Raw genomic sequence first — 25,641 nt, forward strand, 5'->3', positions numbered from 1 at the left:
TCTCGATTGCTTGGGTCTGGTATGTTTAGAATTTGGAACTATGGCAGGTTGACACATCCAGTTGCTTTTCTATACAGGGCCAGTGTGTTCCACATTATTCTCGCATTGATTGAAGTTAAGCCAATTTCGTAGCGAATACAGGCCGTGGGGAAGCTTTGAGGGAGCTGTAAAATTTGCTTCCAAAAGACATTTTCGCACTGTGCCCAAAGCTCGTAAAGGCAGCCAAGCATGGTTTCGGCCCCGTGGATCAATGCAGAAATTACTTTAGATTTATAAAATTCTGTAACCGGCTTTAGGGAAAATTTCCCGAACTTCTTGTTAAGTACAGCCCCTTGGATCGCAAGAGCTTTACACTTGGCTTTAATTTTGCAAGCCATTGACTCATCTGTGATGTTAGAGTTTATCAGTACTCCCAAATAGGGGACCTGGGTGACAACATTCAATGTTTCCTTTCCAAGCATCCACTGGAATGATTTCCTGTTGTTTCTTTTATGCCCTTTTATATTTTTTAGTTGCAGTACTTCTGTTTTCTTTACATTAATCTCAAGGCTGTTCTTGTCACGGTATGTTTTTAGGGCTGTCAATTTCCACTGGAGACCATTTGGAGTCCTATCTAGCAGGACAATGTGCATAGATCACCCAGCTTACTTGGTTGCCATTAATTGATGGTGGAAAGGATACAACTTCTTCCAGGGAGTTTCCAACATCGGACATTGTTATCGGACGCAAGAGTGTACCATTATGATCTAAGCAGATTTGTATAATACAACTCTTTAATGGCCATAATCAAACTGGGTGGACAGTTCATCTCCAGCATCTTTGCCCACAGCTTCTCTCTTAGGGTTAGATCCACGATTGCTAAGTAGATTGGGGTACCATTCCGTATTCCTTCCATCTTCAGCAGGTTTATGATTAACAGATTCAGGCCACAACCTACTCCCCTGACAAAGCCTGTTTGGCGCAAGTCGAAGGAGCCTGTAGTTTTAATCCAGGATTTAGGGTAATGGAGGATTTGCGTAGTGAAACTTTTCCTAGCACATCAAGTAACGCTATAGGCCTATCATTTTAGCGATCTGTTCTTGATCCCCTTTTAAAAAATAGGCACAATTATAGCAGCCTTCCAAGATGAGACTTTTTTCTTTTCTTTCAGTGTTAATTTAAAGAGTATTTCGCAAAAGTCTGCCCATTCATTTGGGTGTTCCTTTAGCATCTTATTTGTTAAGCCGTCGGGTCCAGGGGCCCGGGATGAACTGTGTTGCTTAATATTTGATAGAATATCTTCTCTTGATATCGGGATATCCCAACTCTTTAATTCAGCATAAGGTTGTTCAGCTGTTATACCTTGCTTTTTAAATAGATATGAGTAGTGTTCTATCCAGCATGCCTCCTTTACCATGTTATTCTGTATTTTACATTGCGGAACTTCGCTTTCGTTAATGATCGCCCAGAAGTCTCTAGTGTTTTTATTTTTCATAGTCTCCATAGTATTTTCAGCATCATGTTGTTCCATGAGTATCTTGTGTCCACGTATCCAATTTCTATACCTCGCCTTCATAGTTTTTTTTATCACAAGTTTGTTTTTTTACTGGTTTTTCTCAAGTAGTCTTATGTTTCGCCGCAGCTCTCTCTTCTTTTCCACTATTGCTGGGTCGTATACATGCTCAGTGAATCTTGTTTTTCCCGCCCGGTTATTATTTTCCGTGAAAAGCACTGGTTATAGAAAATAACATACCCTTAGGATGGCGCAGGTCTAGAGCTTGGTCACGCCAACGAGAATTGTAAAAACTGGACATCCCCTTCCACTGAAGAGCATGAAGCACTAGTCAGGAGAGGTGATTAGGTAGCCACATTTGAGACTACAGAACCAAAGTGTTGCGGCTCATATAACAGCTCTGCCACTGAAATCTAATGTGATCCTGGGCACATCATCTTGTCTCACTCTATATTGCTATGCTATTTTCTGTGATGTTTGCCTTCTCACATTCTAGTGGCATTGCTTAGCCCATTGACTAATCTTTGCTTTCATGTAGGGCATTTCATTGGAAGAAGTGTTAGACATGAGAGCGCAACCAAATGGAAAAGGCTACTTGCAAGCTTGTTCTCAAGTCTCCTTTTTTGACATGAGACATGGCTTTCATTTTTCTACAATTTGAAATGCACTTCTTTACATAATGGATGTGAATTCTCAAGTCCATGTCAAACAATGACTATACGCACAGATCATTATCAATAGTTTATTTTATTAGGTATATTGAAAGCGTTAAACTACATTAGCCAAATCAAGCTGAGCTGGTTTATGCTCACATCAGTAAGTATTGTGGTACTTGTAGACTTACAATTATGATAAAGAAATGAAACCAGGAGCATGCTCCTTTTGCATTACATAAGGTCTTTTAAAAATATATATATATATCACCAGGTTGTTTTATCATTGGAATTGTGCACTTTATAAGTCAAGTCTGCAAACGTGGGTGTTATTTTAATTTATTAAAGTCAAACATTCACAAATATTTGCACCTTGCTGTACGACAGGATGTTGGAAACAATGCAGTCAAGCGAGAACATTGCAAACTAGGTTCAAGTCTCAGTTTCAGCACTTAGCCAAAGGTTGTGATCCTGGGCAACTCATTTAATCTCATAGTACCTCACCTCTCAACACTGCCAGTCCCTTAATATTTCAAAATTGTCAGCCCTTCAGGGTAATTTAGTTCTCAGGGCAGACTTTCAAAAAAATATTCCTCAAGGGTTGCTTCCTATATAATATTGGCAACTGATATTTTGCATACCATAAAGTGAGTTTCTTAGCTCACTCATGCCAACACCACTTGAAAACCATGGTCTGCTTCTGATCTCAGTCTATGCTCAGAGAGATGTACCTTCCTCGTTCTAGTCTCGCCATGAGCACTTGTACATTCTGGGAGGCTGCTAATCTACGTTCTGAGTCTAAGATGGGATGTGGGTACCTTTTCATAGGACTACTCAGTGGTACAGCCCATAAACCTGCCTCATAGTGGCTATTGTTAAAATTTGCCCAGTACCACCATCTGAAGGGATAGCAATGACCCTATGAAACCGCCAACCATCATCCCCGGCGGCACACACCCTAGGGGACATAGAAACAACTCTGACAAGCTCAGTAGAGCACTGTTTATGCTCCGCCATGAGTGATTATTACGGTTAACGCCCTTTAACCCTTTTTAGTCTCCTATCAAGGTTACTTCACCTGCAACAAACTCTAGTTTTGTTGCTAATTTTATGTATTTGTATGCTCCTCCTGGAGGGAGACCTTACTTATGGCCCAGAAGAAGGCAGCACGTCCCAAAGCCTAAACGTCATTGGACACAACACTCTAGGCGTACAGCGGTCCACACCACATCTCGCGACTGATTCTGTGACGAAGACCTAAGGCTAGGTCACCTTCCTGTCCGGCACCTGACCTCTTGGAGGTCATTAGAGAGGAATTATTTAGCAGACCTCGTTCCTAGCAACCAAAAGAAAAGTTGCAGTGGGTTTTCTTTTCACACTTTGTGATTACACATCTCTCTGTTCTTATGCTACCTGCATCTGTGGGACAGGATTACATGCACTGTATATGACTCTATACATTGTACACCCATTGAAAAATGAGCTTCTCTATGTATGGTAACATTCTTGTATGTTAATGTAATAATGATGTTTATCAATAATAATGATGTGAATCAAGTTTGAAAAATGACAAAATAATGAACTTAAAAAACTACTTACCAGCTCAAATAATAAAAGCTGTGCAATTTGAAGCAGTTAATTGTCAGTATATTTGCATGTTTATTACAGCAGATAATAAGCAACCTTCTTTAGGAGATGATTGGGCTAACTAATGAAAGCCCCTAGCAAAGAAATGGTTATTAAAAACTGTCTTTAAAAGCTGGCATGAATGAATGTGAGCTTCCAAATATATGTGGCAGGGCGCCCCCAATGTTTCATAGTTTACTTAGCCCTAAGTCCTCTCACTTTGTGGGCTGTCCCTTTAGTTACCTCTCCTACAACACAGCTGCCCACATCATGGACTGCTAATGTGCCCTCGAGGGCTACTTATTCGTTGGTCTTATTGATACCAAGGATGAAAGGGGTAAGGGCACTTCAAAGGAGTTTCCATGCTTATTTTCAGGGCTGCCAGGGCAGCATATCAAGCGGTGGCTATTGACTGCGATGGGCGGCTGAGAGCGCAGCCAGGGATGTTTGGATACCTTCTTCTATTTGGTTTGGTGTGCCCAAATGTGTCTGTGTCCCGGGCCCCAAAATCCCTTAAGATAGCGGAGGGAGACAGAGGGAGAGCGGGGGAATCAAAGATAGAGGGAGAGAGAGAAGCAGAGAAAGAGAAAGAGGAAAGAGAGAGACCAAGAGAGAGGGAGAGAAACAAACAAAGAAAGAGAGAGCGAGAAAGAGTGAGAGAAAGAGGGGAGAGGCAGAGATGGAGGCAGAGCAAGAGAAACAAAGATATAGAGAGAGGGGGAGAGAGAACGAGGGAAAGTAAGGAAAACAAAGAAAGGGAGAGAGGACGAGAGAGTGACAGTAGGAGAGCGCGAGAAACAAAGATACATAGAGAGAGAGGACGGCAGAGAAAGGAAAGAGTGAGGGAGAGAGAAAAAGACAGAGGGAGAGCAAAAGAAGCAAAGATAGAGGGAGGGAAAGAGAGGGAAAGAAAGAGAGACAAAGGGAGAGCTAGAGTATCAAAGACGGAAAGGGAGAGATATAGTGGGGCGAGAGAGGCAGACAGAAAGAGGAAAGAGTGAGAGAGCCAGGGAGATAGAGTGACAGAGACAGAGGGAGAGCGAGAGAAACAAAGACAGAAAGAGAGAGACAGGGCGAGAGAGAGGCAGACGGAAAGAGAAAAGAGAGAGAGAGAGACCACGGGAGAGCGAGAGAAACAAAGATATAGAGAGAGAACGAGGGAAAGCAAGGTAAACAAAGAAAGGGAGAGAGGACGAGAGAGTGACAGCGGGAAAGCAAGAGAAGCAAAGATATATATAGAGAGAAGACAGCAGGGAAAGAGGAAAGAGTGAGGGAGAGAGAAAGAGACAGAGGGAGAACAAAGATAGAGGAAAAGAGGGAGAGAAAGAGACAAAGAGGGAGAGTTAGAGAATCAAAGACGGAAAGGGAGAGATAGAGTGGGGCGAGAGAGAGGAAGACAGAAAGAGGAAAGAGAGAGAGAGCCAGGGAGATAGAGTGACAGAGACAGAGGGAAAGTGAGAGAAACAAACACAGAGAGAGCGAGAGAGAGGCAGAAGGAAAGGGGAAAGAGAGAGAGAGAGAGCGAGAAAGAGTGAGAGAAAGAGGGGAGAGACAGAGATGGAGGCAGAGCAAGAGAAACAAAGGTATAGAGAGAGGGGGAGAGAGAACGAGGGAAAGTAAGGAAAACAAAGAAAGGGAGAGAGGACGAGAGAGTGACAGTAGGAGAGAGCGAGAAACAAAGATACATAGAGAGAGAGGACGGCAGAGAAAGGAAAGAGTGAGGGAGAGAGAAAAAGACAGAGGGAGAGCAAAAGAAGCAAAGATAGAGGGAGGGAAAGAGAGGGAAAGAAAGAGAGACAAAGGGAGAGCTAGAGTATCAAAGACGGAAAGGGAGAGATATAGTGGGGCGAGAGAGGCAGACAGAAAGAGGAAAGAGTGAGAGAGCCAGGGAGATAGAGTGACAGAGACAGAGGGAGAGCGAGAGAAACAAAGACAGAAAGAGAGAGACAGGGCGAGAGAGAGGCAGACGGAAAGAGAAAAGAGAGAGAGAGACCACGGGAGAGCGAGAGAAACAAAGATATAGAGAGAGAACGAGGGAAAGCGAGGTAAACAAAGAAAGGGAGAGAGGACGAGAGAGTGACAGCGGGAAAGCAAGAGAAACAAAGATATATATAGAGAGAAGACAGCAGGGAAAGAGGAAAGAGTGAGGGAGAGAGAAAGAGACAGAGGGAGAACAAAGATAGAGGAAAAGAGAGGGAGAGAAAGAGACAAAGAGGGAGAGTTAGAGAATCAAAGACGGAAAGGGAGAGATAGAGTGGGGCGAGAGAGAGGAAGACAGAAAGAGGAAAGAGAGAGAGAGCCAGGGAGATAGAGTGACAGAGACAGAGGGAAAGTGAGAGAAACAAACACAGAGAGAGCGAGAGAGAGGCAGAAGGAAAGGGGAAAGAGAGAGAGAGAGAGCAAGGAAGAGAGAGAGACATAGGGAGAGCAAGGGAAACAAAGAAAGAGAAAGAGAGGACAAAAGAGATAGAATGATAGAGGGAGAGCTAGAGAAACACAGATCTAGAAAGAAAACGAGGGAAAGCGAGGGAAACAAAAAAGGGAGAGAGGACGAGAGAGTGACAGTGGGAGAGCGAGAGAAACAAAGATATATATATATAGAGAGAGGGCGGCAGAGAAAGAGGAAAGAGTGAGGGAGAGAGAGACAGAGGGAGAGCAAAGGAAACAAAGATAGAGGAAAAGAGAGGGAGAGAAAGAGACACAGAGGGAGAGCTACAGAATCATAGACGCAAAGAGAGCGATAGAGGAGGCCGCGAGAGAGGCAGACAGAAAGTTGAAAGAGATAGAAAGCGAGGGAGAGACAGAGACAACGGGAGAGCGAGAGAAACAAAGACGGACCGAGAGAGAGAGCAAGAGAGAGGCAGACAGAAAGAGGGAAGAGCGAGAGAGACAGGGGGAGAGGGAGAGCAAGGGAAACAAAGAAAGAGGGAGAGAGGACAAGCGAGAGAGACCGAGGGAGAGTAAGGGAAACAAAGATATATACAGGGGGAGGCAAAGAAAGAGGAAAGAGTGAGGCAGAGATAAAGAGACAGAGGGAAAGCAATGGAAACAAAGATAGAGGGAAAGAGAGGGAGAGAAAGAGAATCATAGATGAAAGAGAGAGAGGGCGCGAGAGAGGGGCAGACAGAAAGAGGAAAGAGAGAGAGCGAGGGAGAGAGAGAGACAGAGGGAGAGTGAGAGAAACACAAAATTAGAGAGAGGAGGAAAGAGAGACAGAGGGAGAGCAAGCAAAACAAAGAAAGAGGGAGAGAGGACAAGAGAGAAAGAGAGAGATCGAGGGAGAGAGTGAGAATCAAAGATGGAAAGAGAGGGGTCGGGAGAGAGGCAGACAGGAAGAGGAAAGAGAGGGAGAACGATGGACAGCAAGAGAAACAAAGACAGAAAGAGAGAGAGAGCGAGAGAGAGGCAGACGGAAAGAGGAAAGAGAGAGAGAGCAAGGAAGAGAGATACGGAGGGAGAGCAAGAGAAACAAAAAATTAAAGAGAGGGGGGAGAGAGAGAGAGATCGAGGGAGAGCAAGGGAAACAAAGAAAGAGGGAGAGAGGACAAGAGAGAGAGAGGGGGGCGAGCAAGAGAAACAAAGATTTATAGAAAGGGAGAGGCAGGGAAAGAGGAAAGAGAGCGAAGGAAAGAGAAAGAGACAAAGGGAGAGCAAAGGAAACAAAGATAGAGGGAAAGAGAGGGAGAGAATGAGAGAACTAGGGAGAGCGAGAGAAAAAGACAGAGAGAAAGAGAGAGGTACAGTGAGAGAAACAGATAAAGAGAGAGAGAAAGGACAGAAGAAAGGCAGATACAGAGAGAGAAAGAGGAAAGAGCGACAGACAGAAAGTGAGGCCCCAATTTAGAGAGACAGCTCATCACAGTGGTTCACTACAGATAACTTGAATCCTGGCGAGGACACAAGATTGCACATCACTACAAAAACATGTTGGGAGAAAGAATGATCATTGCTATTGATAAAACCTCAGTCCTTAAGCTGTACTGGCCGTGGGATGTTATTTTACGGAAGATGCCACTTGCAAAAAGGCGCGAATTGGCAAATCTGCTTTTGACCTTCTGACTTTCCTCCTTTGCTTCCAGGTTGCAAAATTACCCTTTGTGATCAATGATGGCAAATGGCACCACATCTGCTTGACATGGACCACCCGCGACGGGGTGTGGGAGGCTTACCAAGATGGCACGCTGAAGGGCAGCGGGGAGAACCTGGCACCGTACCACCCTATCAAACCCCACGGAGTACTGGTGCTTGGCCAGGAACAGGTACGCAGTGATACTTCCAGCACATACAGCCCGAGGTCTTAAGCGGCCCCATTTCTAGCACATGCGTATGCAGCTCATCTGGTCCAACCAAGCTACGCATTGTGCTATCATTACTTGGCGATCACCAGACCCTTGATAGCGTTTAACATCTTACAGGAGGGGTATGTATGCATGCTAATGTGCGAGGGCGAGGCAACGAAGTACTAGCTGAACCAGTCCCATTTCCATGTTTCTGTCCTTTAGTAGAGTCCAGAAACATGGAAATGGGACTGGTTCAGCTAGTAGTTCGTTTGACACTGGGTAGTTGTGTCTCTTCCAGGCTGCAGCTCCGATGTTAATGTCAAAGGATATTTATACAGCGCACTATCACCACCCTAGTGGTCCCTTGGCGCTCTGGCAGATCAGAAAGAAAAGGGGTTAGGTTAGAGTATGTTGGTAGGACAAAGTTTGAAGAAAGAGCAAGGATCTCTGCGTGGGATTTCGGAAAGGGTGCACTTTGCTTTGATTGGGTGTCTTTTGAAGCTTCCATGAAGAATCACACACCATCTAGTCTTGCATCGTATGGGTTACCCATGCCAGCCCTGCAGCCAGCACGTGCCAATCAGCACAAAGGCATCCATGACCGCTGTTAGTGCCCACCTGAAAGGCAATCATTTTCAGTGGAGTTGGAAGCTGCATTTCCACCGCTGCAGAGGTCCCGAGGATGAAGGGGGTGTGGGTGTCGCTGCCACTCTCGCGAGCTGTCGTCTTGCCAAAGACCCCAGCAGGAGGGTCAGAGGGGGCAAGTGTGGAAACTCCTCGGACCTCACCGGCGGTGCCCTATTGCCAGGGGCCTCGAAATGAGGCAGGCACCCCCAGACTCAGGCAGCTGAAGCAGGGTCTTGTTTTAATAGTGAGAACCCATTGCGTCCTCACTAACAGGAAAACACAGGATGGGAAGTGAACATATCCTAACGTGAAATATACAAGTTCCATTCATTTAATATTTCCATATAAAAAAGTGCACAGCCCAAATAAGAATAAGCCAAGAAAACAGATTTTCCTATAAAGGTGTTGGCTAAGTTTTAAAGGTGTGCACCTTTTAAAGTTAACCATTGGAGTCGAACCCTGCCCTGTAAAGCAGCATTTCAATGAGAAATGCTGCATGCTCATGTTCAGTCCTTCCTGCAGTCTAGTGGGTAAGTCCTGGGTACGAATTCCAGCCGAGTGCAGCAAACTATTACTTGTTGTAATCCCTCGAAAACAACTCGGGAGTTGGATGGGTGCCATCCACCTGTGTGTCCCTTCGACTTGTGCCCAGTAACGATACAATTGAGTCCTTTCTATTCTTCATTACATAGAGTTTAGGGCTGCCAGTGAACACCTATATCCATTGTTTATCAGGCTAGAAGGAAAGCTCAGGGGCAACGCGTTTGTCATGGAAGCAAGACAACGCATAGCAGCACATAGCAGCAAAGGTTCGAATCCTGGACACGCTCTTAGAAACTGGTCCCTGGTATTAAGCGCGTTATAAAAGAATAATTGTTGTGTTTGCCAGGGCACAGCTCTGGCACTTATTTCTGAGCCTCTGCACTTATTGCCTCAGCCTCAATTTGATCATGAAGTGGTGTTTTGGCAACTTTATCATTGTAACTGCCAGTCACATTAAACACCCCCATAGAATCAGAGCAACATGTAAATGATGATTGTGTTTAACCCCTTAAGTGCCAAGCTATTATGCAAGTCTATGCAAAAAGCTTTGCAAAGATACACTTAAACATGTGTCTCATGTTAAGACACAAGTATGTTATTTAATGTGTATGTCAATTGGTATTTCTAAATCACACATCTGCCGTAGTGACTGAGTACATCCGCCAACCACAATAGGCCAGTGGGAGATCCAGCTTTACCCCCATATATGATGACACCATGGGAAGCAGCCCTGGGCGGTGGCAACAGTGGGCGGTGAGCTGCACAGAAAGTATTTGAGCTCTGGCACTTATTTTATTTTACAAATTAAGCACTGAATCCCCACAATGTAGGTGCCACAGGACAACGTTTTGGCATGGCTTGATAGTGTCCAGAGTGCACACACTGCACCAGCCCACCATCCTGAAAAGAAGGCAATCCTGCAGATTTAGCAGGGCAGGCCTGCAGGGGCGAGTACAGCAGAGAGATAGAGAGAGAGAGAGAAAGAGAGAGAGAGAGAGAGGGATGAAGGGGGCGGGAGGGGAGGGGGGGTTGGGGGAGGTGGTGTTGAGCAGCCCTGGCAGCCCTGCTGCCTTTGATGATAACACACAGAGACAAAGACACTGCCTCTCACCCTGCCTTTGAAGCCGTGCCTTCGTTTGCTGCTGTGTGCAGATAAAGCTTTGTGTCCAGAGCCCTTTGTAGCCGTGTGAAATATCCTCCAGCTCACAGAGAAGCACTTTCTTCTGTGTCAGCAGCGGCCACAGCCGATGGCCGAGCCTCTGATGTCTCCCTGGGACTCGTCCCTGAGAGTGATCTCGAGAGGGCAGTGGGAGCCTTGATCTACAAGAGCCTGGCTCGGGCAGGGTGGAGGGTGGCCGTGCTGCCCCTGCAGCCTCAGAAGCTCGGCCTGACTGAGGTCACAGCGTGTGCAGCCTTCTCTAGGCGCTGACCAGATCTCACTCCAAGCCCAACCAAAGCAGAGCTCTGCAGGTTTGCAGAAATTCCTAGCCCTGATCAGTAACACGCATTGACAATGCCAGACATTTGGGCTTTTGTGTAGGCGTGGGAAAGGCATTTGCCAGGCGCTGCCTTAGTGGTAGTAACTGACCATTTATTGTAACAGCTGAAAAATGGTGAATGAACCCTGGCATACAATAGCAGTGCCTGCCAAATGCCTAATACGTGCACACAAGTGTACACTTAGCTTGTCCACCTTATCCTTCTGATGCCTTCCTGAGCACCTTATCTATCCCTCAGCCTCATCCCAACTATCTACTTTGACTTTGCTCCTCCCGACCACTACTGAATTTTCTGCCATACTCCTCCTTTGTGGCAAAAGCACTTTGGTGCAATGAACTATGGCAGTAGGCACTATACAAATGCAAGATAACACAAGACAAAACTGTTGGCTTTGCCAATGCTTGTTATTAATTGGACGGCAGTGGAGAACGCACATAGTGGTTAATGAGTGGCTTATAAATAAACACTGGCAGGTACTTCAAGCTCAAAGTTAGATTTTAAGGCTTGATGAAGTTAGCTCAAAGAGATCGTAGGAGGATGTGTTTTGCATAGCTCTCAACTCGCTCGCTTTTGGCGGGTGTCACCAGCCTTCTAAACAGCTGATTCACCTGGCAAGCCTCCAGCACACCCATTCACGTCAATGGGACCCACCAAAAACAATATCGGATGTTTTCACTCACCTTGGCGACTAAAAAGGTTGAGAGCTATGTGTTTTGGCCGGGGATGGGCAGAAAGTGGGTGGGTATGGCCATAGGGCTTAATATGGCCGTGGGCAGTCAATGGGTGGGCAAATTATCAAACAACACCTACAAGCTTTGTATCCCTCCGCATTTGCCATTTCTCCCTTGTTGTAGTCTAATGCAATAGTTTCGGCTTATAGGTGGTGCTAAAACGCCACCTAATAGCCAAAACTAAAAGGGATTATTTGGGCGAAATGGGTCTCAGTATTTAACAAAGGCTGCAGATATTTCAAACCTTATCAATAGCATTGCAAATGTATCAAAACTTAGGTTAGCGTAACAGCCCCTAAGAAAAAAGCAGAGGTAAAACAATTGATCACGATTTTTAGACGGTTGCTTGTGATCATGAAGGTGGTGTGCCCTGGCACTTTGAAGCTTCTTCTGCATGCTAGATGGAAATATCAGTAAATATCTTAGACCAAATAACTGGACCGACGCAAAGAAGATGATAAAATACTGCTTTAATCTCAATGAAAGAAAGCAGGGAGGCATGAGGGCTATCGATATATATTCTCCTTCTATCATGATGGTTCTGAGTTTATATATTTTTACATACATCATTTATGACATCATCCTACGTGGCATTTTGCAAAACCTATTCACGGAGGGATTGGATTAGGGGAACATGTCTACTTATGTAATCATATACGGCTTAATATCTCATTGGCTGCCCGTTGTAGGGCACGCCTGGAGCTACTTCTACATACCTCATTTACTGATTATAGCAGAGAATATAGCAGCAGACTAATAAATCGAACATTGTATGTAAAAGTGTGTGGCAGGCTAATGATTGTTTGGCAACCCCATCCAAACTTCGACTTTTGGCTCAGTTAGCAGCACGCGAGTGAAAACGAAACCAAGGTGGTCGAACTGCATCAACTTGCTCTTTGTTTTCCCAATTAGTCGATCACATTTAATCGACCTGGTCCTTAGCCAAGCTCTACCATTTGTAGTTGACCTCGCAGTCTGCTCAAATCTTCTGGAACATTTAAGGGAGTATGGGCACGCTGCTATCTCCACCTGGCTTTTAATGAATAGCTCTTGTTTTGACTTCTGAGTAATGTGTTTGGAGACCACAATTGTGTCCATTTTAGTCTCTTAATTACTGCTATTTGATTCTATCATACTGGGTGTCATTGCTCCTCTTGGCCTCTAGAGACTTGCTCACTCCACCTCACATAGGCTTTTGCCCTCGTGATTGTTCAATACTTGGCACCTGCAAATGTCCTTGTTTCTCCTAATCCTAGCAGAAATATGCCTTACGCACATGGTCTGTTCATTCGACTCCCTTTGTGCCTTGCACCCATCTCTCGAAATAGCCTCCTTGATTCCAGGACAAGGTACTCCCTTATTCTGCACACAAAAACAGCTTCTTAATCCGTACTTCAATTTGAATTCCTAGGCTTGTATTTTGAGATAACTTGGATGATTCTTAACAGGGACCATCATCCATTTTCTTCCAATGGCCGTCCAAAACATTATGTATAAACCTCTTTTCTACAAGCTTCTATATGCCTTTTCTACCTTACATTACAGCGTATTTACAGGTATTGGCCAACACGTTACTTCATCTTCCTTTTATTCACGATCACTATATCGTTAGGTACATGTTTCTCTTAGTGCTTCAGTTCCATTGTCAAGTATTTTCAAATAGTTTCTCCATAGGTCCATACATCTTCTTTATGACATCATTCTGTCATCATCAGACTTTAGAGTTCATCCATATTACCTATAGCTGCCTTCTAGCTTCTTGATAGTGGACATCCTTACTGGTAGCATCCCTCCTCTGCCTCAACGGTGGGGTATATTTTGAATGGCTGCCTGAGTGCATATCGTCTTTCATACATTGACACAATATAGAAATGTTAAATGGATTCATGAATGGGTTCCCAATTGTAGCTCTTCGTCTGTTACTCCAATAGGACGGTGGTGAGGGGCGGGGATCTGAGAAGAGGCATCCACCTGCTCCTCTTCAGTGGAATTCCAGCCACTAATCACTGCTAATTCCTGGAATTTTGCTCTCCCTGTGGCCAGCCACACCCAAAATTCGGTACCACCCTGCTAAGCTGTGGCTGACCTTTCTCATGGTGTCGCCACTCTCTCCCACATTCTTGTTTGCTGCTGTCCGCTGCACTATTCACCACCTTTGGCCTCTCGCACAGCCTTTCACCTTTCTTGATGCAGAAATACTTCACTCAGGGCTGTGAAGTGGGGTTACAGGCAATTGCACCCAGCGCTAATGCTTTACTATTCCTTTACAAGTAGAGACGCACAAAAGTGGAGACTTAGCCTACTTACAGAGTTCGTTGAGAAGGGGGCTTTGCTTGTCCTGACAGGGTCAGGAAATCTCAACAGTCTTTTGTAATGTAAAGTAGTCTTGTATGGTGCAAATTGTACCAATGTGGAAGGCCTTGTGACGCGACACGAAAAACATTTCAGGCAAAGGGGCAGCACATCACATTCTGTACAGAACTTTTACATACAGTATGCAGCAGAGCTTGGCACATAATGTCCCAACGTGTACTTCAAAATTAGCTCCTCAGCAAAGCCAACATATACCCCCATGCAGCGGCTCTGCTCCCTATGGGCTCCGACTCATGATTCATGCACTGCATATGGGTGTGTTCCAATATCCTCTTCCACCTTCTAGGCGCTTTACTAATCGAGTAAGGTTTAAAACCGAATTGAAGTGCGCCCAGGTGCTGCCTCTGGATTACATTGATTATGTGGCAACTTTAAATTAAGCTCTAACTCTTCCTCTGATTCCTCTATCTGATTTCTTAACGCAATGCGCAACCTACACCTTGTGCAATTGATTTGTGGCCCTACGCATTGTCTGGGAAACACACTGGACTGGCTTCTCAATCGCTGGTAAAAGTATTTTCTGCACTGCCGATTAACTGGTCGGATCATATGGCAAGGCCGTTCTGAATCAAATCTCAGGTGGCTTCGGTTGTGTCTACTCCAACACCTGTATCTAAAAGTAAATGGCATATTGTCGAAAAGGCTAGGATTGCTTTCTCTATTATTGAGCATTGTGGCCCAGTTCAGTTTACGAGCCTTTGTTCGTTAGTTCAAGCGTTTTCTGTTACTGCTGTCTGTGTGGCGCCACTCTGCCTGATGAGGGATGGCAGCGGTCATCTGAGCCCTGGTTCAATAAGAATCCGAAAGGCGTGCGTCTTAAATGCAGGCCGACTGAACGCAAGTGGCAATCCCTGTATTGCCCTAATGCTAAGCTAGAATTTAAAGACCTTTCCAAGCACTGTTATGGTGCTATTCGTAAAGCCAAGCGTGGCTGGTATAACATGCAGGTAGAAAATACATGAAAACAATCTAAAGAGCTATTTTCCCTGGTGCAATCAATGTCCGCAAACTCCACTCTGTCAGCTAGGGTTGTCCCCGCTCAGATTCTTTGTGACTCATTGTCAGGGCTTTTTATCCAAAAAATCTCTGATGTTGGGCAAAATATCTTGAGTACACTTCCTAGGACCAGGCAATGATGACTGAGAGGCCTGGACCATCCTCTTCTCACTGTTGGTTTCAATTCCCGATTTTTCACATGAGAATATTCTGACCACCACTGCCAAATTAAAATTGGCCTCCCCGTTGGAACCAGTTCCACTCAAGTGCTTAAGGAGATTATGCCAGAGTTGGCTCTCTGGGCTGCCTAGGCAATGAACACGTCCTGTGCTGAAGATCTAATCCTGTATGCTTTACAACAGGCACTGGTAGTACCACTATTGAAAAAATCTTCCCTGAACTTCACAATCCTAGCCAATTTTCGTTGTATTTCTCTTCTGCCCTATTTTATGAAAATCATGGATTCTCTCATCTCTCCGCTATTGAGCTCTTTTCTTTAAAATTCATCTCAGTCTGGGTTCAGGCCTGGCTGTGGTACAGAGAGTGTCTTTGTGTCTGCGGTGGATGACCTGACACGGATGGCGGACCAAGGTGGAGTGGGCGGCTTTATTTTGTTAGATCTGTCAGATGCCTTTGACGCTGTCGATCATCCCACCTTATTGGCCCGCATTTCCAAGGCAGCTCAAGCCCTGTCCTGGCCTGGTTTTCATCTTTCTTGGCAGACAGCACTCAAATGATCTCTCTTGTCCCTTTCTCTTCTTGCTCTGAAACTCTCACGTGTGGTGTTCCTCAGGGGTCTGCTTTATCTCCAATTCTGTTTACTATCTACATGCAGCCGCATGTAGTGTCATCTACTCCCACGGCTTCCACAGCTACTCCTATGCTGATGACACTCCGATTATTGTCCTGCTTAATCTGAGGGATCCTAGTTATCTGTCTCAGTTTCTGAGTCGTTTGGAGGCTTTTGGGTGTTGATGGGCGACAACTACTTGAAATTGAATGTAGACAAAATGGAAATCCTGGTGGTTGGGTCCTCTGCACCTGCTTCTCTGTGGTCCCCTGCGTTTTGGCCCCATCACTTGGTCCCCTCCTTGTTCATGTGGGTGAGGACACCGTGGGGTAAAGATTGCTTCCTCTCTTACAATGGAGGCACAGATCAGTGCTGTCTGCCAATCTGGTCACTTTCATCTTAAAATCTTGAGGAAAATTCTGCCATTCCTCCCAGACGCATAACATGCTCCGGTAGTCGCAGCACTGGTACTGAGTAGAATTGACTACTGCAACGCATCATACCTCATTCAGCCCAAATATCTGTTATGTCGTCTGCAGCTTTTACAAAACCTGGCAGCCAGGGTGGTTACTGGCACTCCCTTTGGGTCCCATATTTCTTTGGTCCTCTGTCAGATTCATTGGCTTGCTATTGAGAAATGCCATCACATATCTCTATGTGGTGCAGCATCCATCTTTTTTGGGCAAGGTGCAGAGTATCTGCAATCTACATTATGTTCCTGGTAGGTGTCTAAGGTTCCAGGATATGTATCTGTGGTTCCTCTTTTCAGATTAATTAGAACCGGTGGCCGAGCTTTTTCTATTGGAGCTGCAAAACTATGTAATTCGATTCCATATTAGTTAAGATCTACAGCAAATCACTTAGAGTTTAGACGTGCTCTAAAACACTTTTTATTTTAGCTTCCTCTGGTTGCTGATCTTAGCCGTGCTGGTTGATCCTGCCTATCCCCTCAGTGCCAGGATACCTTTGGTGATAGTGCGCTACATAAGTACGTTTAATTATAACAAACATAACATCAATTGCAGCGATGCTCACTGGAAGATGGCATAAGCACCGCCACAGTGGGCGGGAACACATGTAGATTGGAGGGAAAAGACAGCGGTTATAGCTAAGGCACATTGAAATGCAAGGATACATGACAAAGCATGACTTGTAATAAATGGTCAATACCCTGATCTACCAAACTGGACCCCAAACCTGTTCAGGATTATTGATCTTTATACATGAAAAATTCGAAAGTGTGGAAATATGACTTCCTCAATGACATATGAAAAACAACAAATTTCACACAAATCGTCAACACCCCAACCTTAATGATATTATAATAGCAATTGTAATAATGATAATAATAATAATGATGATTAGTATTTTTGTGCTTAAGGAAACATGAATACTACCACGAGCATTAACATCTGCTTTATCATGATCACATGTTATAAAATGGCTCATGCAAGATTGTATTCATTTTTAAGGGCTAAAATTATGGTTGCTAGTATTACGCAATTCAACAACACTAAGTTCATTAACCTCATGAGGATGAAGAGCTGAGTCGGCCTTATGAGGTGTAAATCATGTGTTACAGTATATTGCACACATGCTGAGTTATTTTAGATGTTTGGCCTGACTTAGACCAGGCGTTGGGTCATGACTTAGGAGGGTGATGCTTTTTCTAAATCTAGGACTTTTAGTCATGTGTTCCCTTGCTTATTTGGGCTAGGTAGTCTATAAGTGGAATCTTGAGTCTGTAGCTGCGTGAAGTGGTATTCGAATGATACGTTACTCCCACCAGGGGATACATGAACCATTTTATAGTCGCCCTGAGGAGAACCTTTCTGGGTCTAAACACGCATTGGCTGTTTATGCTAATTAACACACATATCAGACAACGGGCCTCATCACAACAGTGGTGGTAAGGCAACAACGGCGCTGGTAGTACTACCGACGCTGTTGTTGTCATGCTGCCAAATTAGGAGTTCTGCTCGCGGGGGCTGCTCAGCACGCCTGGTCAGACCAGGCGTGTAGAGAGGCACCCACGAGCAGAAAAGGAGGGTAGCAACAGTACCTTTATGAACGGTACTGCTGCTACCATCCTCCCTATTCTATCCTCCCTATTCCCATTGAGCTCTATGGGGGCTCAAATGGGAATGGGGACATACCGGCTGTGGGTCCCGCGCAAGGGGAATGACCAGACCCGCAAAGGTGGGAATGGCCCAGTAATTCCCCTTTCGTGGGACCCAGAGCCGGACCCGAGTTTGTGGGTAGCCATGCCCTTACCTCTAAACTTGTAATGAGGCCCAACAAATATTTTGGCTTTGGTAATTGATTCAAATACCATTGCATACATTTTTGGGAGTCTGTAGCATGGACAATAAGAGACACACACCTGTGACTTATAGTGGTTGGCCTTGTACTCTAGGTTAGAGGATGCCACTTGTGTGGCCTCAATGCGCTTTTTCTTTGGTTGAACACCCTTGGTGACCGTAGTCAATGTCGTTGGAGAGTTCTAGGGGGTTAGTTTAGGAGATGCGTGTGTGCAAGTTGCCGATATAGTACTCGGGTGGCTGGCAAGGCTAGACTAAGCAGCCAAGAGAGGTGAGACACGAGGGTGGGTGCTGTTGAGGGTTAGAGATAGATTGCTATTGTTGAGAGAGTTTATGTGGGTCAGCTATACCAAATTCCTTACGGAGTGGTAGAGATGTTTAGTAAATATAGTGTTTGTGCAGCGCTTTAGGGCCTCACACTCTAAGTCCTAGCCTACACCCTTACTTATCTGTATGCCTTTGTCAATTCGTCTTCACCTTCCAGGTGCTCTCAGGGCTCTCATTTTATGCCCCTCTTTCCTCCTTGCCAGTATGGCCGTGTCAATATTCTTTGCCCTTCCAAGGTGCTCCTGGGACTATCACTCCACATGCCAGGGCTCTGCGTCTTATGGACGCCTGGGATGCGGCCCGGCTTATTTTCTCTCAGGGTCCCTTTGCTCCTTCCTCCCTTGCAAGTGCCATGCACATGTCCACAGAATCTCCCGTTCACATACTTCCTGCCGAATGCTGCTCTCTGCTTCTCCACCTGTTCTCCTTCCGGGTCCTCATGTCAGGACTTCCTCTGCAAGCTTCCTTCTTCCCCAGTGGGTCCTCCCTCTCTCATGCATTCTGCTCTCACCAGCTCTCTGCTATGCTCGAGTTGCTCCTGCTCTGGCAAGTTTCTCTCTTCCTCCACATCACTCCTCTGAGTTCCGTGTCAACCACGTGGGACTTGGACTTCCCACTGTTCCTCTGTCAGCAGCACAGTGCTGTGTGCACTCCATGTCCACTCACCGAGGGTGCCCCTTGCAGAGATGCCAGGCTAGAAACAGCCTCCCGGTGGCACACAGTCTCTGCCATCTTCTTGTCCTGGGCTTTTTCGGTTGCTCACTGGACCATGGGCTGAGTCATGCGACTCCCCACGTGATCTTCTGCTCCTACGCTGGAATGGGAAAGAAGACTCAGGTAGTGCTTTCCTGCGTCTCACGGACAATAATTCATCACACTAGTTTATCCACTCAAAACAGCCCTTCTTCATTGGTCCCTGTATTTCCTGCCGTAGCAAGACTAAACAGTACTTCCAGATCTAGGGACTTTAATACTTGCTACATTTTTCAATTTACTACTACTGATTTGTCTGTGTTTACTAAGTTGTTCACCTCCCACAGCGTGTGAATCATTTGCGAGGTGGTTACGATTTAAAACGTTTCATATAATTTCCTGTTCAACACACGAAATCCTTCTTTATTTACCAGTGCCTGCAGCCTTTTGTGTTAAGTGTGTTCACTCGGCCCTGCCCATAAAAAATATTTTAAGAGGTAATCAAACTCTGCTTACAGCTTCTGTTTTTTTTCTTTTTAATGATACACTGTTTATAAAATAGCTATTTTTATCAAACATTCCGGGCTCAAAGACACACATCAAAAGATCTCCCCCTGTGCATGTCCTAAACTAGGGACTCAAACAGCTGTTACATTCCGGGAGACCATTCTCAAAATTGTCTTCTGAAATTTGTTATCAGGAGATTTTATGTTTTTTTATGCATCTCTAAAGCTTCCATCACTGCATTACATTTTTCTCAAAGTCACGTATTGTTCAATTTCTCTTTAACGAACTAACCAATCCACACCTCCCACAATTGGGGGTGGGTGGGAGGTCCTTTTCTCCACTGTGCATACCACTATATTGTTGAGTCTGTATTCTAAAACATATAGTGGAATTAAGGTGTGGGAAACTAGTGCTGCAGGACTACCAAAACAGACTCAAAGTCCCCTAACGAGTCTGACTCTGACCCGTGCATAAAAAGGATGTACGGTCTGTCCACTGCACATGATCTGTCAGTTTCTCTACTGGAAACAATATTATATAACCTTTGATTAACGTACTCTACAAATAACTAAATAACCACTAATGGGTATTAATCAAACATTTTCTCAATTCTTTTATATTCTTAATTTGATATTTTATTCCATTCTGGTGATTTTCATGTTCTTGCCAAAACGTGGTTTGACCTCACAATGCATAGGTCTTCATCAGGGCTGGTAAATCACCCTTGTACACATCACTTTTGTATTACATTCATTTCATCCCATCAATATATCAAATAATAGTCACATTTCATTTGTCATCAAAGAAAATAACAATATTGAATTGAGAAATAAAAACATATATACATATTGAATACCGACCAGGTCATGTACCAGGGGTCGTTCCACATCAGGGGGCAGCAAAAATAAAAACAAAAAAAACAGAAGAATATTGAGCAGCCGGTCATCAAATTAAACTTAATTCATATTTCATTTCATCCTCCCAGGGCAAGTGCCATACACTTATCATTGTGTACATTGGGCCTCGTTACAAGTTTGGAGGTAGCCATGCCATTTTTAACGGCATGGCTACCCCCAAACCGGGTACCGGGTCTGGGTCCCATAAATAGGGAATCACCAGGCCATGCCGACTTTGGTGGGCCCAGTAATTCCCATTCTCGGGACCGGGGCACGGTACATCCCCATTCCCACTGTACCCCCATAGGGATCAATGGGAATGGGGAGGATGCCAACAACAGGCCCATTAATGACGGGCCCGTTGTTAGCCTCCTGGTCTGCTCGCGGGTGGCATTAAGGACGTCTGGTCAGACCAGACGTCCTTAGCAGGACCCGCTGCAGATCTTGTAATGTGGTGGCCCGGAATGAACGGTGCCGGTCCCTTACCGGCACCGTTCATTCCGTGGCCACCAGGGTCGTAATGACCCCCATTGTGAGTGAGTTCCTCTTAACCTGTACACTTTATTTAATTTGTGAGTTCAAAAAGCTCACCTATGGTGCATCGGTATGTCCACCAACCACTTGAATGCCAGTGGTAGTAATGTTTACTTAACAATGATATCAACCGCGTTTCACCATGTGAAATCTAATCTACATAACACCAATTCATGCGTAGATAAATCAATTCCTAATCACCATGTATCAGTGATTTTGCATACATCCCACGCTCTCTAATCATATTATCTCTCCTCTTCACAATGAGGCGCTGCGTCCAATACTATTCTAGTATTGAGTTTTAAGGACTCATTGCGCCAGTTTGCTAGTTAGAAAATATGAGTGCCAATCTACTTTCATTCAAACACCCGGGGGTGCTCAATCTGAATAAAAACTAGTCCTTACCTCTCCAGAACCATCAATCGACATCAGGACTGAAACCATAATTATATCACTTTTCTTAAATCTTTCCTAAATGGACGTCTCCATTTAACCTGTAAATAATTAGTACATAGTTATACAAAGGATACTGTTATGCGTTTTTGTGCGTTATTCACATTTGATCTAATGGAATGACTCTTGTTTTTTTAATAACTCTGTTTATTTGGGTTTATACAACAAAACATCATAAACATAAGCATTCAGTGGAAAGGTACGGCAGTATTGACAATAACAGGCAGCAGGGTCATACGGGTGCCTTGGGTACATCTGAAAGACAGAAACGGGTGGCAGTTCCGGTTGTGTCATGTGTCCATAGGTGAGGAGAGAGAATGAGGGGGAGAGGGGATGATAGGGATGAGAAGGGGAGGGGATACCTCTCAGTACACGTCTAGCCATTTCCCCCATATCTTTTCGAATTGTCGGGGGCAGCCTCTCGCATTGTAGATGCGGTGTTCAATAGATGTGCATCTGCCTACTTCGTTGATTCAACGCTTCATACATATTGAATCTGTCGAGCCCCAACTTGCAGTGATCAGCTGTTTCCCTGCTCCCAATGCCATCGCTAGGAACGAATTTTCATATTTGGTGTGGTCGACCTCCCCCCCAGATTCCCAGGAGTGCAATTTTGTGGTCTTTCGGAATTGGTGATCCTATTGTGTTGGAAATCGTATTAATGCACTTGTTCCAGAAGGCTTGTAGCACATCGCAGTCCCAGATCATATGGAAAAAGGTTCCCATCTCCCGTTTACATCATAGACAGGTCTCATCTCCACCCCCCCTCCATTTGGCAAGGGCAGTGCGAGGCTAGTAGGAGCGGTGGAGTATTCTGAGTTGTATCAGTCTTAGTTTAGCTTCGTTACCTATCTCTCGGGGGAACATCAATGCATCTACCCAGTCTTCCGTTTCCAGTTCGCCCAGATTCCTTTCCCATCTCCCTTTCAACTTAGTAAGTTCTTTAGTTCCAAAAGAGTTAAGGGCTTGGTAAAGTGTGGAGGTGCCTTTGGAGGAGATACGTTGCGGAAGAATGTTGGTCTCCCGGGGGGAGCAAGGAGGTATAGTGGTTGTGTCTGGGAATTGGGTGAGTATGGCATGAGCAGACTGTGCATGTTGAAACCGGTCCATAGGTGTCAGACCAAATTTGTAGTTCAGGGTTTCGAACTCTAGTAGGCGTCCCTCTTGGATCACTTGTGCCAGTGCGGTTATCCCTCGCTTTCCCCAGCTCTCGAAACAGCCCATTCTCTGCATTCCTGGGAGGTGTGTGTTGGTAGTGTAGCTCCGGCATGTATCCATTCATTTACCGCCCTAGTCTTTGTCGCTAAATAGTATGTGCGCATACATGGTAGTCCAATGCCTCCCTCCCAAACTGAACCTTGGAGTGTTGTGTGAGCGAATCTAGGTTGTCCCCCCCACCCAAAGCAGTGTGCGTAAGTTCTTGTTTATGAGTGCAAAGGTTTTGTGAGGGATGGGGAGTGGAGCATTTTGTAGGACGTATAGGAGTCTTGGGAGTGTCATCATCTTCAACAGAGCTGCCCTGTCCATTAATGATAGGGGGAGTGATTGCCAGTGGGAGACGTCCTTGCTAAATCTGTCCAGTACAGGTTGTAAGTTAAGCTGGAGGAATCTATCTAGGGTTGGCCCAATACGTATGTCTAGGTAAGTGAACTCTTGAATGGAGACGTGGTAGGGGCAAGTCTCGGGGATCGCGGCGTCACCTCCCTGAATCGGGAAGTAAATGGTTTTTTGATCGTTTACCTTCAGGCCGGCAAAGTTTTGGTATTCCCTGAGGGTATGGGACACAATCGGACAGGAGGTCACAGTGTTGCTAAGATATATGAGGAGGACGTCTGCATATAACGAGAGCTGATCTTCTCCTCCCCCTGGCCAGGTGAATCCAGACCAGTTTTTATCCACTCAGAGTTTAATTGCTAGTGGCTCTATAGCTAGCAAGAATAGGAGGGGGAGAAAGGGCTGCCCTGCCTGTTCCGTGGCCTAATGGAAACAGTCTGGAAGACTTGCCGTTCACTCTCACAGTTGCCTCTGGGGATGCGTAGAGGAGTTTAACCCAGGAGATGAAGTCTTGCCCAAAGTTCATCCGGGCCAGGATTTCCCACAGAGCCTCCCACCCGACCGAGTCAACTGCTTTTTGGAAGTCGACCACTAGCAGGGCTAGTGGGCACGGTAACTCTGGGGCCCTGTCGAGGGCAAGTTGGACTCTGCGTCGATTCATGCGGGTGGACCTGTTGGGCATGAACCCACACTGATCTGGATGGACAAGGGACTCGATCATCTTGAGCAGTCTATTAGCCAGTACCCGGGCAAGGACTTTTGCTTCTCCGTTGATCAGCGAGATGCGTCGATAAGAGGCACATTCTTCTGGAGGTTTCCCGGCTTTAGGTATGACCACTATGCACGCTCTTCTGAGGTCAATGGGGAGTGCACCCTTTTCTTTACTCCAGAGAAACATGCGGTGCATGTGTCCTGTTAGTGTGTTGCCGAGGCGTTTCCTGGGCTCCACTGGGAAACCATTAGGCCCCGGGGTCTTTCCGGTTTGAAGCTGTGCAAGCACATCTTGCACTTCGTTTTCTGCGATTTCGGTGTTTAGGAGGTCTGCTTGTTGTGCTAAGAGTCTCGGGACCTCTATCTGGTCAAAGAATTTAGAGGGGGTGGGTGTGGGGCTCATTATGGGTGGGACATAGAGTTTTTCATAGTAGGTGGCAAATGCTTCCACTATGTCGAAAGTCTGCAGTTAGTAGTTCCCCATCGGGCGATAGGATGGTCCGCACATACCCGTTACATTGTTTGCATCTCTCCAGCCAAGCCAGGGTTTTATTTGCCTTGTCCCCTCTCTCGTAGATTTGACTCTGAACTAGCCGGTGAGCTGTCCTTGCATTGTCTAGGGCTATATTACTGAGGGTCTCTTGTGCCGTTATCCGGGCCTCTTTCGAGGTTTTGGTTCCCTGCACAAGGAATTGTTCCTCACACTTAGACACCCATCTTTCGGCATCCACGATCTTCTGGGTGTGTTGTTTGCGGTGGGCCGACACCACAGAGATAGCTTCCCCACGAAGGACTGTTTTATACGCCTCCCATATCGAGATTGAGCAGTCCATGAAGCCTTCGTTTATTTCAAATTATTCCGTGGTCTTCTTCTCTAGTTCTTCAGCAATTTCGGGAAGCCCCAGGTGATGTGTGCAGGCACCAGGTGGTGTCTGGGTGGTGGCGAGCACTCTTCAGGGTTATAAGGAGTGGGAGTGGTCCGAGATACCTCTCGCCAGAAACTCAGTGGATACAAGTCTATGGGACATGTTGCGGGGGATGAAGGCGTAGTCAATTCTCGAGAATGTTTTGTGTGCACTGGAGTAGAACGAGAACCTGGCATCGGTATCGTGCAGTGTTCTCCAGGTGTCAGACAATCCCAGTGTCTCGGCAAAAGTGTGCAGAGCGGTCGGGGCATGTCGAGTTCCGGGTTGTGAGATCTATCAACAGTGGCTTCCAGGACTTCATTGAAGTCCCCCCGTAGGAGCCACAGGTCTGCTTCTTCCTCCAACAGTACATCCTGTAGTTCACCGGAGAGTTCCTTTGTGAGTGTGGGAGGAGCGAAGGCCGCGATGAGGCCCCATCGTTCTCCCCAGATGTCACCAAGTACCACTACGAATCAGCCGCGGGAGTCGGTCGGCACTTTCCTGCCCTGCAGGGGTACCCGTTGGTGGATCAGTATCATTGTGCCCCTGGCACCTTTTGTGAACCCAGCTTGGTATGTATGTGGGTATTTGGACCTTTTGAAGAAGCCATTGCCGGTTCCGATCAAATGGGTTTCCGTGAGGAGGGCTATATCTGGTGAGTATCGGTTGAGGTATTGGAGCAACAGTCTGCGTTTGATGCAGGAGCCAAGGCCGTTGACGTTGCAGGTCAATAGGGATAGTTTATCATCCTAAGTGCGTGAGTAACGTTTCGAGGCATCAAAGAGGATCATGTGTCTTAGTGGCTACCCGGTCCGTGCATTGTGACCTCTCGTTCTCTGTTTGGTGTCTCCAGCACCTGGGTCCGTCACTGCCAGTAGGTATGTAGTATAAGCTTGGAATGTCCGGATGTACCTTTTACAAGGGCTTGTCTGGAGAATGCCATGTAACTGTATAACTTGAACCAGGGTATTGTGGGTATCCCAGTCCCAGCGGGTGGAGTGTTTGTACTTCCTGCGACAAGAGGGATGGATGTCTTGCCTTCTTGGTCTGTGGATCTGGTTGCCAACACCCGTAGAACTCCCCCCACCCTGTACTTACCCCCCATCTGGAAGCAGCTGTCGCCCAAACA

At 45.8% G+C, this 25,641-nt stretch overlaps 1 protein-coding gene across 1 annotated transcript in view; it reads left to right on the forward strand.

Moving 5' to 3' along the window:
* Positions 1-25,641, forward strand: part of NPTX1 (neuronal pentraxin 1) — a 114,314-nt gene that overhangs the window by 79,868 nt on the left and 8,805 nt on the right. The window contains exon 4 of the mRNA XM_069655186.1: positions 7,851-8,030. Coding sequence (XP_069511287.1) covers positions 7,851-8,030 — 180 coding nt within the window. The remainder of the gene's footprint in view (positions 1-7,850; positions 8,031-25,641) is intronic.

Source organism: Ambystoma mexicanum, chromosome 3q (genome assembly GCF_040938575.1).
Source record: "Ambystoma mexicanum isolate Mex_15411 chromosome 3q, UKY_AmexF1_1, whole genome shotgun sequence".
Lineage (NCBI taxonomy): Eukaryota > Metazoa > Chordata > Amphibia > Caudata > Ambystomatidae > Ambystoma > Ambystoma mexicanum.